General features: G+C 37.8%; 3 protein-coding genes across 7 annotated transcripts; 2 read left to right on the forward strand and 1 right to left on the reverse strand.

Annotated features, from left to right (window-relative positions):
• The first annotated feature begins 1,119 nt into the window (after positions 1-1,119).
• Positions 1,120-8,684, forward strand: LOC100250096 (phosphomethylpyrimidine synthase, chloroplastic). 5 transcript variants are annotated; one of them, XR_785938.3, is made up of 7 exons: positions 1,228-1,360; positions 3,148-3,451; positions 3,655-3,782; positions 4,311-5,137; positions 5,470-6,153; positions 7,629-7,787; positions 7,888-8,684. XR_785938.3 is itself a non-coding variant. In XM_002280191.5 (6 exons), the coding sequence occupies exons 2-5, from the start codon at positions 3,150-3,152 to the stop codon at positions 6,133-6,135; spliced, it is 1,923 nt and encodes a 640-aa protein (XP_002280227.1). In that variant the 5' UTR covers positions 1,120-1,360; positions 3,148-3,149; the 3' UTR covers positions 6,136-6,153; positions 7,629-7,828. The 5 variants fall into 5 exon arrangements, 3 of the variants coding, with proteins under 3 accessions (XP_002280227.1, XP_010650932.1, XP_059593483.1); XR_009465845.1 differs by having other exon boundaries at positions 5,470-6,147; XM_002280191.5 differs by lacking the exon at positions 7,888-8,684 and having other exon boundaries at positions 1,120-1,360; positions 7,629-7,828.
• Positions 8,685-12,316: 3,632 nt separating this feature from the next.
• LOC104879610 (large ribosomal subunit protein uL4c) lies at positions 12,317-14,189 on the reverse strand. Its single transcript, XM_019220479.2, has 2 exons — positions 13,272-14,189; positions 12,317-12,761 (listed from the first exon to the last, which is right to left on the reverse strand). Exons 1-2 carry the CDS (start codon positions 14,101-14,103, stop codon positions 12,721-12,723), a joined length of 873 nt encoding a protein of 290 aa, XP_019076024.1. The 5' UTR covers positions 14,104-14,189; the 3' UTR covers positions 12,317-12,720.
• A 69-nt stretch (positions 14,190-14,258) lies between these two features.
• LOC100260337 (formin-like protein 14) lies at positions 14,259-15,721 on the forward strand. The gene has a single exon (XM_002280151.4). The coding sequence runs from the start codon at positions 14,530-14,532 to the stop codon at positions 15,475-15,477; it is 948 nt and encodes a 315-aa protein (XP_002280187.1). The 5' UTR covers positions 14,259-14,529; the 3' UTR covers positions 15,478-15,721.
• Positions 15,722-15,757: the final 36 nt, after the last annotated feature.

A 15,757-nucleotide genomic window follows, 5' to 3' on the forward strand; every position in this document is an offset into this window, starting at 1 on the left:
TTCTTCCAGGACCATTCTTCCTTCCAACCATCATCATATCGGTACCATCCTAGTGCGCTATCCACTGTCACATTATTTCACATATATATATTTTTTTTCCCTTACCAACTTCATTCATAAAAGAGTTTCTTTAATGGTATTGAAAAGAAGGCCATTCCATAAAAAAAAAGAAAAAAAAAAAAGAGTTTTGATTCATTAATATAAAAATATATTAAAAAAAAATCTTAAAATTTTAAAATCAATATTATTTTTATTTATTTAAAAATAATTTAAAAAATATATATATTTAATTACTTTTTTAAATGTTTTTTATCTGTTATGTAATTAATATTAATTAATAACTAAACTCTTTTTTTTTTCTTTCATTATTATTATTATTTTATTTGAGATTTTTTCGCTACTTATAATGTTCATACTCTTTCAAAGTACTTCATTTTAACTTTTCAGCATTTATTTTTAGAAAAAATATCTTAAATAATTAAATAATAATGATAATAATAAGGAAAATATTTATGTAGATGATTTTAATTGTCAATTGATATTAATAACATGATAAATAAAAAGAATATTTTATAAAATAATTAGATAACTCATTAGAAAGTGTTTATATTTTAAATTATTTTTGGATGGATGAAATAATACTAATTTTATAAATTTGGAGTTTTTTTATTATATATTTTTATATTAGTAGGTCAAAACTCATTTTTTTTAAATAACTTATTATTTAGAAACTATTTTAAAAAATTAAATTAAAAAACAAATCAGATAAATATAAAATAATTAAAAAAATTAAAGCATGTTATTTTTGGTAAATACTAAAAAAGGTATATTTGTGATTGGATGTTGAGAGATAAGGAAACAAAGTGAAGAAATTAGAAAAAAATTAAAAAAAAAAAACGGTAATAATAATAAAGGGGAAAAAAAGAAATAAATGAAAAAAAATATTTTTTCCAAATATTTAAAATTCAAACAATAATGTTATACTGTGAGATATGAATTATCTTATTTGTTACAAGGGTTCAGTCCACCTTTTCGACGGGTCCCACATGGATCTCAAAGCTGATGACGACATCTCAGCCGCACATCAAGAAGACCAAGCTCATCACTGAAAAGAATCTTGACCCTGTCACGACTCAGGAGAGTCCCGTGGCAACACATGGGTTAGGCCGATTTCAGACAATAACTACTGTGTATAAACTGTTCAGAAATATCTGTCCAAGCAATGACGAGAGCGCCACGTAAGCACTCGCTTTTCCAGAGTGAAAGCCTGTGACACATCCGCTATAAATTAGAGCCTGTGAACGTAATCTTGGGCTGTGCTTTCAGTTCAGTGAGCGATTCAGCGAAGGGATAAGACCAGGTTCTCTCTCCTTTCTCACTTCTCTTTCTCTCTCTAAGATCTACAAACCCTAGCGTCTTGCATTTACGGAAACTTTTGATTTTCGCGGTCCGTGCAAACATGGCCTTCCGTTTGGTTCTTCAGAAAAAGTTTTTTTACGGTCGAATCATACCCTTCCATTTGGTTACCGAGAAAAATCAGGAGACATGAAAGGAAAATGTAATTTTGAGTCCGAAGAATGAAAATCTGTTTCTCAAGCGAGCCGAATGGTTGTGTTCGGTTTTCTGTGTTGCCAAAGGGATCATAAGGCTTGTTGTCTGTTGAATTTTGTGTTTTTCTGAATTAGTGTGTAATTTGGTTGCTGTGACGTGTTAGCTTTATCTCGTTGTCTCAAGCTTGGTTTCGTGAACTTTTTGAAATTTTGGTATCGATTTGAAGAGCGAAAAATGGAAATATTTTTTCTAGTAAGCTGAATGGCTGTACTTAATTTGGTTGGTTTTAAAAATTAGTTTCATTTCTTTCGGTTTCTACATTTTCGCTGATATCCAACGGATCATAAGAGTTTTGTTTTGAACGTTCTTCTTCTTGTTTAGTTGTTTTAATTATATGCAATTTGGTTGCTTTGAGCTTTATCTCATTCCCTAAAACATGTCTTATGAATTCTTGAGATGTGCGTTCAGCATTATCTCAGCTACCAATGGGATCATAAGCTCACTTATAAAGAATTTTTTTAATTTGACTGTCGTGAGCGTTAAGTCATTTTCTCAACCATATTTTTGGGCGGTTTCAGAAATATTATGCTGAAGCGTGAATTTAGCCTTGTTCATAAGCTGACTCAAGGATGGTTTTGACGAGATTTTACGTCACAGTATATGTGTGTTATTTTGGATTTGTTTGTTACTTTTGTGCAATTAAAATTAATTTGTTTCTGCATCAGAGAAAGCAAACTAATGGGTTTGATTTATGCATTCAAAATTAAATCTTCTCAAGTATTTGTGCATGTTTGTATAATTTTGAATTATGTTGTCACTTTTTGTGATTTAAATTAAATTGCTTCTGCAGTTGCAGCTTTTGTTTGAATTCTGTGATCAAAATTAAATCTGGTTCAGTGTCATAAGTGCATAGGAAATTCTGCTTCTAACAATTTATTATGTAGTTTGTGGTTGTGTAGACTTTCTAAATAATGAGACCTTGATGGTTATCTAATTTTGAGATGGAAAGGGAAAATGTTTTTTTCTTAATTTTTTATGAGATTTATGTAGTTTTCTTATTACAAAAATGAAACCTTTTTAATCGATTGATGAGAAAGTTCAAATTAAATACCATCATCTAAAGGTTTGTTGACATGCGTAGCTATGGAAAAACTAGTTCGAGATTTCACCATGGTTATGTTGTTAAACTGTTAATTTTACATATTCTATTATGGGTATGAGTGAAATTCTGTTGGATGAAGGTTACGCTTTTGTCAACATATATTTTTGGTTTTATTTTGGATAGCCAATAACATTCGTTAATCTGGTTTGATGATTCTTCAGATGAAGCTAGGATAAGTAGTGAACTGAATTTTCGGTCCAAACAATGGCTGCTAAATGGAACATCTTATTCTTGCCATTTTGTGAAGTCATGCAGTCCTGTTCCAATACTCTAATCTTTTTCTCCAGTGGGAAACAAGAAACTGTATTCTCATTGTATGCTAATCTTCTGCTGTCAAATCTTTTGATTTCTGCTAGTTATAAATGCTAGGGCTTGTATGGGTTAATAGGAGTTTACCTTTTTCTAATACATTACTCTGTGTTAACTCATTTTAGATATGGCATCGGTGCATACTACCTTGACATCACTTTTGTGCAAGAATGGAAACCATTCTGCTCCTGCAAAGTTTCCAGGCACTGCCTTCTTGCCTGGGTTTGATGGGGTTGGGCGTGTTTCAAAGAAAGGACTATGCCTCACTTTCATGAGCTCTGGCCCTAGGGCTACTTTAACATCTGATCCCCCAAAAACAAATTCAGAGAAAACCAAACAAAGGAAGGGCACAGTTGATCCTTCGGCTCCTGATTTTGAGCCTCATCCAACCTTTGAGCAATGTTTTCCAAGGAGCTCCAAAGAATACAGGTGTGCTGTTGGGTCGTCTTCTACTTCTTTATATGTTTGTTGTGGTTCTCTGTTGACATGGATATAGCTTGTCATATCTTCTTCATTGGCTAGGTGCATGAGGACACCAATGCTCATCCTGTCCAAGCATGCAAAGACGGACATGCACTGAGATACATTTGTTTGCAACTTTTCAACAGTTTGACAGTTGATCTAATTTGCAGGGAGGTTATTCATGAACCATCTGGACATGTACTTAAAGTTCCCTTTCGACGAATTCATTTGAGTGGGGATGAACCTAACTTTGACACCTATGACACAAGTGGTCCTCAAGACATTAGTCCACGTGCTGGTATGCACATCAAATTTTTATTTTTACATATTTACACTGTTTTGAAGACTATAGTTTCTTTCCTCTTGGTGTCATGATTTTTTGTTTATCATGCTTATTTATATCTTACACGCTTGTATGTTGAAACGTATTCCATGATTTTATTTTATTTTATTTTTTACTTATAGAAGATTTTTTTATTTTTTTATTTTTTTTTATTTTTTTATGTATAATTTTGGCTGGTGTTTAGGAACTTCAGTTTGATCCCATAGATTTTAGTACTCTGCAACCTGCTAGTTGACTCCAGCTAGTTCAAATTGTTGGTGATGTATGCTTCTAAAACTGAGGAAAAAATGTCTAGGAAGCTTCTGAAACACCTCTTTTGGCTTATGTTTATTTTCCTTATATAGAACATTTCCTGACTCTTCTTGATGGTTGTTAGATAAATTCTGATTGATATTTTGGTGCCTTCTGCTGCTTGTTCCTTGAGATTATGTTACTTGTCTACCACTTGGCTTGCCTAGTTTAACAATTGGCATTGTTAAACAGGACTCCCTAAATTGCGAAAAGAATGGATTGACAGGCGAGAGAAATTGGGTGGACCACGATACACACAGATGTACTATGCTAAGCAAGGAATTATAACCGAGGAAATGTTGTTCTGTGCTGCCCGTGAGAAGCTTGAGCCAGAGTTTGTGAGATCTGAGGTTGCCCGTGGGCGGGCAATCATCCCGTCCAACAAAAAGCACTTGGAGTTGGAGCCTATGATAGTTGGAAGAAATTTCTTGGTCAAAGTTAATGCAAATATTGGAAACTCTGCTGTTGCTAGCTCCATTGAGGAAGAAGTTTACAAGGTTCAATGGGCCACAACATGGGGTGCCGACACTGTTATGGATCTTTCTACTGGACGCCACATCCATGAGACCCGTGAGTGGATCCTACGTAACTCTGCTGTACCAGTGGGGACAGTTCCCATCTATCAAGCACTTGAAAAAGTGAATGGAATTGCTGAAGATCTTACCTGGGAAGTATTCAGAGACACCCTGATTGAACAAGCTGAGCAGGGGGTTGATTACTTCACAATACATGCTGGAGTTCTGCTTCGTTATATTCCATTAACAGCAAATCGCATGACTGGAATTGTCTCTCGTGGAGGATCAATTCATGCAAAATGGTGCTTAGCTTATCATAAGGAGAACTTTGCATATGAGCACTGGGATGAAATACTTGACATCTGTAATCAATATGACATCTCGTTGTCAATAGGTGATGGGCTCAGACCCGGGTCAATTTATGATGCCAACGATCCTGCTCAGTTTGCAGAGCTTTTAACTCAAGGAGAACTAACTCGCAGAGCATGGGAAAAGGATGTACAGGTAATTACATTAAATGCTAGTAGCATGGTGCTTGTACAATATAGGGAAACTTCCCCAAACTTCTTAATTTAGTATGTTAGCTGTTATTAATGTTAGCCAGTTGGAACTGCCATAGAGGCCTTGGCAACAGTAACTTCTTGATTTAGTACTTAATTTTTTGTCAAATCAAAACAATGCACATAGTATTAGAACAAAACCAAAAGAAAAATTGTGTAGGGTTAGCAGGTGTGTATCAGTTGCATCCACTACTCTCCTCTTTTCTTGGAAACTCATTTGAGTTAATGCTTGCTTTCGACTTATCATTTTGACCTGCTGTATATTGTACATCTCAGGTGATGAATGAAGGGCCTGGACATATTCCAATGCATAAAATCCCAGAAAACATGCAAAAACAGCTGGAGTGGTGTAACGAAGCACCTTTCTACACTCTTGGCCCTTTAACAACTGATATTGCTCCAGGATATGATCATATCACCTCTGCCATTGGTGCTGCCAACATAGGGGCTCTTGGTACTGCGCTTCTCTGTTATGTAACACCAAAAGAACACCTTGGGTTGCCAAACCGGGATGATGTCAAGACTGGGGTCATAGCTTATAAGATAGCTGCTCATGCAGCTGATTTAGCCAAAGGTCACCCCCATGCTCAAGCCTGGGATGATGCTCTAAGCAAAGCAAGATTTGAGTTCCGATGGATGGACCAGTTTGCTTTGTCATTGGACCCCATGACAGCTATGTCCTTCCATGATGAAACCCTGCCATCAGAAGGTGCCAAAGTGGCACATTTTTGCTCTATGTGTGGACCTAAGTTCTGTTCAATGAAGATAACAGAGGATGTGCGCAAATATGCTGAGGAGCATGGCTATGGAAGTGCTGAGGAAGCTGTGCAGCAAGGAATGGATGCTATGAGTGCTGAATTTCTTGCTGCCAAGAAAACTGTCAGTGGGGAACAATATGGTGAAATTGGTGGAGAAATCTACTTGCCAACAAGTCGCAAATAGCTCCTTGCAGAAGTAAAGGTTAGTGATATTGGATTTTTTCCTAGATTATGTATGGTTCTTAGAAAGTACTAATAAAAGGGAAAAAAATGCTAAGCAAAGTGTTTTTCGTATGTTTGGATGCCATGGAAAAAGGTGAGGAAAAAAATATTAAAGGAAAAAAGGGAAATCGTAATTCCATGTTTGGTTCTTGTAAAATTTGAAGGAAAATGCGAGAATAAGAAAATAAAGAGGAAAAGTAGAAGGAAAATAAAAAACAGGTTAAAGTTAATAAATTATTTTTATATACTACTTTGAACTCATTTCACTTATTTGAATGTCTTGCATTATCCAGTGTTGGTTGTGGCCTGTGTAGTCAGCGCCATAAAATTTGGGCCCATGGAGAATTCAAAAGGCTCGATCATAGGAGGTTCTTTGGTTTTAAAAAGGAAAATTCAAAATTCAAAAGTTTCTAACTCATTACACATATATATTTATATTTTCTATAGTAAAATTAAACATGAAAAAAATCATTTTTCTTAATATATTTTTTCTTCTTTTGTACTTTCCTAGGACCTACCATAGCATAAAAGATTTTCCTTGGGGAAAGGTGAAGAAAGTTGGGGGAAAGTAAATTCCTCAAAAATTTAGGTTGTGTTTGGTTCCCAAAAAATTTGAAGGAAAATGTGGGGGGAAAGAAAATAAATATGAAAAATAAAATGAAAGAAAAAAGTGAAAAAAAATAAAAAATAGATTTGAAGTTAATAAATTATTTTTATATTCTACTTCAAACCGATTTCACTTATTTTAACTATAAAGATTAAATAATTTGGATATGTGTAAAGTTTTTAATTAATTTTAATGATATTTGATTTTCTTTCATTTATTCAATGATGAGATCGAATATGAGAAAATCATTTTTCTTAACATTTTTTTCTCCTTAACTTTCTAGAAACCAAATATAACCTTAATTTTGTTTTCCTAAAACTTTTCCCCAGACAACCAAACAACTTAAAAATATTGTAAATTTTCTTTACCTTTTTCCTATGGTTTTCCTTCCTATTTTCTTTTTCTCAAACTTTCATGAAACCAGATGTAGCCTTAGGGAAATGCTAATGTCCTCAACACTATTTTGTTGAACAAATGTTGAAGCAGATGAAAACCTTGATGTACTGTTAATAATCTAAGAATTGTAATGTAGTAATAGAAAAGAGGAAATAAGAAGAAAAAAAAAAAGACGAAATGAAGGAACAAGGTCAATAAATCAGCATAATAAATACACATCAATTGAAAGCAAATCCTGTTGTATAACTATGATTTAGGGTTAACAGATGAATATATGACCATATTTTGAATATTAGAGCAGGTAGAAAGGTTTTAATTCTATTTCTTTTTCATTCTTACAATGTACCCCTTGGTAAATGGATTTTGTTATTTAGACATATGACACTCGATTTCATCACAGATCACCTTATCATAGTTAAAACGGAAAATATTTTGTGGGAATGTTCTTGCAGGAACTCGTGAATTTGAAGAATCTGTTTGAAATTCTCGGGGGCTCAGTGTGATATTGGCTGGTCAAGAATGGTGATTTGAAGTCAATCATTTTTAGCTGTTGGCGAGTGCTTAGTTTTGCCGGGTCAAATAAATAAAGACATCTCTTTATTATGCTTGTTGTTAGTATGTCAGTCTCAATAATAAAAGCTCTTTTTCTTCATGTTCTTGTATATCAAGTTTTCCTTTTGAATCTAGCGATTGACATAAGAAACGCACCAGGGGTGTCTGCATCTGCTTTTGCACTGGCAATTTGGCCAAGGATGCAAGCAGATCAGGCTGAGAAAGTCCCTTCGAACCTGAACAGGATAATGCCTGCGTAGGGAGTGTGCTTTTCTTTTCCCATTTTTTCCGTGCTTGCGCAGGGAGGGAGAATCCATCCATGTTTCAGGCTACCTGTTCCATGTTGGGGCAGATTCGAGCTCATGACCAGGCATATCTATCGCGAGCCTCGGAAATACTAGAACTGACAATTTTCTTAATCATGATTGCTTCCCTAATCAGCAGCCACTTATTGACCAAGTGTGCATATATATCGAGGTAACATAACAACTTAGTTACTCCTACATCAATGGAATCCTTTCCATATGGTACTGAGCTATCCTGTGATCTTATACAGCATCCCTTTTCTTGGAAAATCCTATTTGAACCCACTGATACCAAGGTCATCTTTCATAAATCATGAGATTGTGATTCACTGGTTGAAGAGATTTGGTTTTTTTTTTCTTTTTTTTTTGAAATTGTTACTTACTGCTGGATTATGAAGATGATGACATCCTCAAATTTTTGGATTTCATCCACGGAGATCAGAATGTTGGGTGTGGAACAGCACCTAACAATGCAGGAATGCGAGGCTTCGTATTTGGTTTTTAATTAAACACCTGAGTACCTAGTATCTTTTATTGATGCATTATCTTAGATTGAGAACAACATCCACAAAGTGAGCTTTTAGTGTCATTTTCTCTTTTTGTTCAGATTTACCTTCGGATGGAATAATAAGTAGCAACAGTGCAACAGAATTATTGTCTTGGAACAAGAAAATGCAGAATTGCAGATTCCAAAAGTGGTAAGTGATCGGCATTGACCAACTGCCATGCAATTCTTCGGAAAAGAAATGTGTTTCTGCCTTATAATTGATGCTACTGGACATTGTCAATGTTGGGTTAATCCCAGTCCCGAAGAGAAAAAAATGCATTCTAAAATCATAATTTTAACATCAAGAACAAAACGCTACTGCTCAAGTGCTAGAACGGTGGCATTTAGCAAGAGAGATCCTGACGGTCCCCATTTAGTAAGAGAGATCCTGACTGTCCCCATTAAACGCCACCCTACAATATATAGCTTCTGCATCGCAAGGATTGACAAATCCATAGGCTTAGATATTGAATTTCGTATTCTAAAATCATAATTTTAACATCAAGAGCAAAACACCACTGTGCAATTTCTAGAACGGTAGCATTTAGTAAGAGGTATCTTGACGATCTCTGTGATGTCCTACATCGGATAGGGGAGAATGTTCTTAGTGCTATATATGTAGAGGCTCCTTTTAATTAATCAAGTAGACATGTTTTAAAGCCGTGAAGGTCCCTTTGGGTCCAAAGCGGACAATATCTACACGGTTGGAAGCGGATCGTTACAAATGGTATCAGAGCCGATCCCCGACCTCGATGTGGGGGTTTGTTTGGCCCCGTAAGGGGTATTTGTCTGTTTGATCCCGTAATCCCATGGGACATAACGAGGACGTTGAGTCTGCATGGGGGGGGGGGGGGGGGGCGGTGGGTGTTTGTGATGTCCCACATCGGATAGGGAGAATATTCCTGGTGCTATATATGTAGAGACTCCTCTTAATTAAGTAGACGCGTTTTAAGCCAATCCTCGACCTAAGGGGTGTTTGTCTGTTTGACCTCGTAATCCCATGGGATACAACGAGAACGTTGTGTCTGCATGGGGGGGGGGGGGGGGGTCCCATATCGGATAGGGAGAATGTTCCTGACACTATATATATAGAGGTTCCTCTTAATCAAGTAGATGCGTTTTAAAGCCGTGAGGGTCCCTTTGGGTTCAAAGCGGACAATATCTACACGGTTGGGAGTGGGTTGTTACAATCTCCATTTAGCTCCACCCTGTAATACGTAGCTTCTACATCGCAATGATTGACAAATCCATAGGCTTAGATATTGAACTCCATCATCGTAATGGTAATGATCATGGTCATAGCCTTGGTATATGCATACTCACGGTTGAATACACGCCAAGGTATTACAGATGCTGAAGTTTTGGGTTATCATTGTTAGCGATAATAGAAAAATCCGGTATTCTTGAACCTATTGAAAAAAGGATAAACAAAAACATCTTGGGGAAGGAGAGGAGTTGAGAGCTGAGGAAGTCAAATTCATTGCATGGAACTAGTGAAATAGCTTAAGAATCCATTTGATAGTATTTTTAAGAAGCACTTTTAACCTTTTTAATACTTTAAATTTATTATCAAAAGAGTTGTTTCAAGTATTAGAAAGGGTAAAAATGCTTACTAGGATTATTGATAAACAAGCTCTAATTGGAAGATGATAATTAGAAGACAATGCATAGAAATGAAAGTGCATGCTAGCCAGTCAACAGTCTGTTTGGAGATCACATTAAATATCTGAATTGAATCCCAACATCACCATGATCAGTAAATTTATGAGCCACCAAAAGATAAGTGTTAAGAGTAACCAGACTAGGAATGTGTTTGACAATAATTTTCAGAAATATTTATAGTATTTTTAATACTTAAAAAATAAAAAATTTTAAATGTTAGAAAAACTTAAAACACTTTTTATAATCACTGTCTAACGCACTCTAACAAAATCAACTTTAGAAAAAAAAAAAAACCCACCCAAATTGCAGGACTTAAAATGCTTGAAAGAACTAGGAAAAAAAGGGGGCATTGTCCTAGACTTCCATAACCAAATTGTGGAAAACTATTGTATATCTTCAGGGTGACTTGCTTCCAAAACTTACACTACACATCTGTAATCCATTTGCAGAGTACCCGGCTCACAACATTGACGCAGGATAAACAATAAAGCAGACAAATCCACTTCTGTGTCAATGCTTTTATTTTCAGGGCTTTTGTGATCAGGGACCAATTTCCCATATTAAATCTACCAATTCTTTGCAATGGCATTTCCATTCCCTAACCCTTAACATTCCCTTCTAGACCTGCTGCCTGAGCTGTAACATTAGTCCCCTAAGAATTGTATTGGTCCAAGATAATATGCAGAATTGCAGGTTCCAGTAGCAGCAAGTAATCTGCACTGACCAACTGCAATGCAATTATTGGGAAAAGAAATGTGTTCTTGCCTTATAAATGATGCTTCTAAACATTGACACTGAAATTATTCTAAAATCATAAATTTTAACATCAAGAACAAAACACCACTGTTAAAGTGATAGAAGAACAGTGGCATTTTTAGTCAGAGGGATCTCTCCGCTTAACGTCATCCTGCAGTATAGCTTCTGCATCGCAATGATTGACAAACCCATAGCCACAGATATTGAACTCCGTCATGGTCTTGGTGTATGCATTCTCACCGTTGAATGCAAGCCAAAGTATTCAGATGGTGAAGTTTTGGGTTATCACTATAATCAAATAACCACAAAATCTGGTCTAGCTGGAACTGAAAAAAAAAAAAAAAAGCAGGGATAAACAAAAACCCCGAGAAGGAGAGGAGATGAGAGCAACTGAGGAAGTCAAATTCATTGCATGAAACTTGTGAAATAGCTTAAGTGGAAGATGATAATTAGAAGACTATGCAGAGATGTGAAAATGCCTGCTAGCCAGTCAATAGGTGTTTGGAGATCACATTAAATACCTGAATTGAATCCCATCATGATCAGTGAATCTATGAGCCACCAAAAAGGAAAAAAGTGATGAAGAGTAAAAAGACTACCAAAACCAGCTTAAAAATAAAATAATAATAATTTTAAAAAACAAAAAAAAAAAAAAAGCAAGTTGCAGGACTTAAAATGCTCCAAAGAACCAGAAAAAAGAAAAAGGGGGGTGGGGGGTGCATTGTCCTAGACTTCCATAACCAAATTCTGAGGAAGACTAATGTATTTTCATGGTGATTTGCTTCCAAAATTCAAACAAAACATCTGTGATACATTCTCAGAGTCCCAGGCCCTTAACATTGATGCAGGGTAACAATAAAGCAGATAATAACGCTTCTGTGTTGATACTTTTATTTTCAGGGCTTTTGTCATCAGGGACCAATTTCCCATATTAAATTTACCAAATTTTTTGCAATGACATTTCCATTCCCTCCCTTAACATTACCTTGTATACCTGCTGCCTGAGCTGTAACATTAGTCGCCTAAGAAATGCATAACACTTTAACACGAAGCCATGTCCACGCCCTTTTTTTCAATTCTCTACATCTTCCATCTTCCCAACATCATCACCAACACATCAACTACATATACCTTCTTCTCAGCATCATCACCAACACCTCAATCTACCAGGTTATATCCATTCTATAGTCATTTCTAACCAAATAAAATGATATCCTTCAAGCCACCAACTGCCCTCCCAAGAATTCAACATGAATTTATGGCGGTATGATAATCTCAAACCCAGACTGCTAGCATTCTGATCGATAAACTTGGTTACTGGTTCTAAACTATGCATTCATTAATGTCAACTAGCATTTTTCACACACAAATATACAGATAGAGGGGGAAGGGAGAATTTGTTTGTTGAGTAGAAGAGAAAAGTGCTATGATACAATTTTCTCAACATAAGCTACACTATAATTATAATAGAACAATAACCTGCAATATTCTGAAAAAAGAAGAGTACAAAAAAAAAAAAAAAAGCAGTGCTCATGAGTACAAGAAGGACATACAAATGGCAGCATTTTCATGGAAAATAATTTGCAATTCATACAAAGATGACGATAATGTGCAGAAGACTGCCAAAACTAGCTCCCAGGACAAGACCCTCTTCAGGATTATCTGGATTAAAATGAATTCCAAAGAGAATCAAGCAAAAGGAAGGCATGGGACTTTACAGCATCACTCTGTTACATTGGAATTCTCATCTGCTGCCTCCAACCCTGTACATCGAGGCGCAAGAAAATGAAGGAAATCAACTATAGCCAATCATAAAGAGGGTGATTACAATTTACAATTCTCTTCCAAGAAACAGCAACTACTCTTTAATTTCAAGGTTATATGAAGAAATAAACAGCTAGGGCCAATCTACAATCTTTAATGGCAAACACAATGCCAACCCCAGAGTAGTGACAAGAATGCTTAAATAACATGGAGTTAGATGCTCAAAAAATGACTCGAAATCAGTCTGTAATGTCTGCAGCAATGCAGGTTCACATCTATAATTTAACCAAAAATGCTTCCATGTCTCTTTTTATTGAATTCTCATATAAATTCTCAAGTTCAATACAGAAGTCTCACAAGTTCAAAATTCACAGTTCGTAGCATTCTGCATCCAATTACAGAAGAAAAAATTCGAACAAATTTTGAATCTCAAACAGGCAATGTGATCATATACCCGAAAATATATAGGTGAAGCAGATATAATTGATACTAAATTGAAAAAGACTAACCTTCATCACCATCTTCATATTCTTCTTCATCATCAGCTTCTTCACCTATGGCTTCAACCGCATACATTCTATTCAAATAATCCACTGTCTCCTGCGTCAGCACCAGCTTGTCTGAATTCAATATATCGAACAAATTCAAAGTCCTTGGCGTCAACATCTTTAAAGTCCCGATGTTTCTACTCGATAACCTCACATTATCCGAAACTTCTGTCATCAGAAACATTGATTTCTCTTTCGGATCGATCCCCCACCTTTTCATAGCAGAAATGAACTCCTTGGTCTTCGGTTTATCGAACTTATCTGAGAAATCTTCAACAACAATCGTGTTCACTGCCGCGCTCGACATCGCCGTCGATATCGCCAGCCGCTTTTCCTTCCGATTAATCTTGATGCTCCAATCCCTCGGCTTGGGGCCGAAGACGACCCCACCACCGGGCCGGAGCGGGGTCCGCTGGGACCCACGACGGGCGCGGCCGGTCTTCTTCTGGGGGTAGGGCTTTTTGCCGCCTCCCCGGACCTCTCCGCGGGTGAGGGTGGAGGCGGTGCCGCGGCGGCGGTTTTGCAGGTCGGTGATGATGCCACGGTGGACGACGGCGCGGGCAGTGTCGAGAGGAGCAGATTTGAGATTGAGTTGAGTCTCGCCAACTTTTTCTCCTGTGAAAGAGAGTATGGGAATGGCGACGAGGTCGGAGCGAACAGAGAGGGGTTTGAGGGGTTTGAGAAAAGAATTAGGTTTGAATGTAGAGAGGAAATTAGGGTTCTGGCGAGAGGAGCTTCCGAAGATTGAGGATGAGAAGAATGAAATCGACGGCGACGTTGCCGTGGTCGCCATTTTTACAGATGTGTGAGAGACTGAGAGTGAGAGGTGTAGAGGATTGTTATCCGTTCCAAAAGGCACTAACGAAATATTTTTGTTTTTTTGTTTTTGAAAAATAAAAATAATCTATTTTCTTTCTGATAGGCCCATCCAGCTACTATTGATAAGATGGTCAGTCCAGTTATAGGTTTTCGGCCCAATATGGTTCGTGAATAAACTGAATTATCCTTTTCTGTTGTAAAAAACTACAATAAACCAAAACTACCCTACGGACTTCCACGCGTCGTCACAAAAACTAAAGGCACCGATATTACATGCCTCAGAGGGTGAAAAACTTTGCCATGTTTCTGAACCTATAAGGCTTTTGCTTCAGCTTTTACTCGGATTTTCTCTCCTAATCTCTCCGAATTAATCACCACAGCGCCACCACCAAATCCCGCCATGGCCACCTCAAGAATTCAGCCTCCGCCGCCGCCGCCGCAGTCGAAGCTTATGGACCTCGATGTCACCATCGTCTCCGCAAAGCATCTCAAAAACGTCAACTGGCGCAACGGGGACCTCAAACCCTACGCCATCTTCTGGGTTGACCCGGAACGCCGATTTGCTACCAAACCCGACGACTGTGGATCGACTCGGCCGGTTTGGAATGAGCACTTCTCCATCCCCATCAACACCCCTCCCTATGACTCCGTCTTCACTCTTGAGATTTTTCACTCCAAGCCCTCCGAAACCCCCAAACCGCTTGTGGGTGTTCTTCGATTTCCGATCAAGGACCTGGTTGACTCGGACGAGTCAGCCAACTCCATAAGGACGCTTGAACTTCGACGTCCTTCCGGCCGTCCCAACGGCAAAATCCGGATAAAGCTCGCCCTCCGTGAGAGGCCGCCGCCGACGCCAGATTACCATATTGCCCCCCAATCAAGCTATTATTACTCCAGTGCCCCTCCCCCTCCCCCTCCTGCGCGCGACTACAGGGGATTCTCGTCCTCGCCCTACACCACCCATCCTCCCCCTCCGGCGCCGGCCCCATCCTCCGCTGCGCCGTACTCGTACGGCGGGTACTCCGACCCATATTCTGGGTACTATGGTTATTATTCGCAGCAGCCACCCGTACCGCCGCCTAGGCCGTTCTTCGATCGACCGTCCAATTACGGCGTTCCAGGTGGGCCATCGGCGCCGGTGGATTACTCGGCGTACGAACACAAGCCAAAGGGTAGTGGAAAGATGGGTCTCGGCACTGGTTTGGCCGTAGGCGCTGTTGCCGGTGCACTCGGGGGGCTAGCTTTGGAGGAAGGGATCAAGTACGAGGAGGAGAAGGTTGCAGATAGAGTGGAAAATGACTTGTCGGCAAGGGATGATTACAGTGATTATCATCGCAGTGAGTATTGAAGGAAGGAGGAGCTGAATTATCGGGTTTTGAACTCTGATGAGATGATAAATTGCAAATGATTGGTTGACAGTGTTGGGTTTGTGGCTTTTACTGAATATATATTTGTACATAATCTATGATTATCTATCTTCTTGTCGGTTATCCTTTATTTTTCTAATGGATGTTGGAGAATTTGGGCCTTCTGAGAACCTCTGCAATGTGCGTGTTTCATGTTCTAAGAGGAATGAATTTGGTTTACTAAAATTTCCTGCTTTGATTGTATTTCGTTATGTTTTTTAG

The sequence above is a fragment of the Vitis vinifera genome, chromosome 6 (assembly GCF_030704535.1).
Source record: "Vitis vinifera cultivar Pinot Noir 40024 chromosome 6, ASM3070453v1".
Lineage (NCBI taxonomy): Eukaryota > Viridiplantae > Streptophyta > Magnoliopsida > Vitales > Vitaceae > Vitis > Vitis vinifera.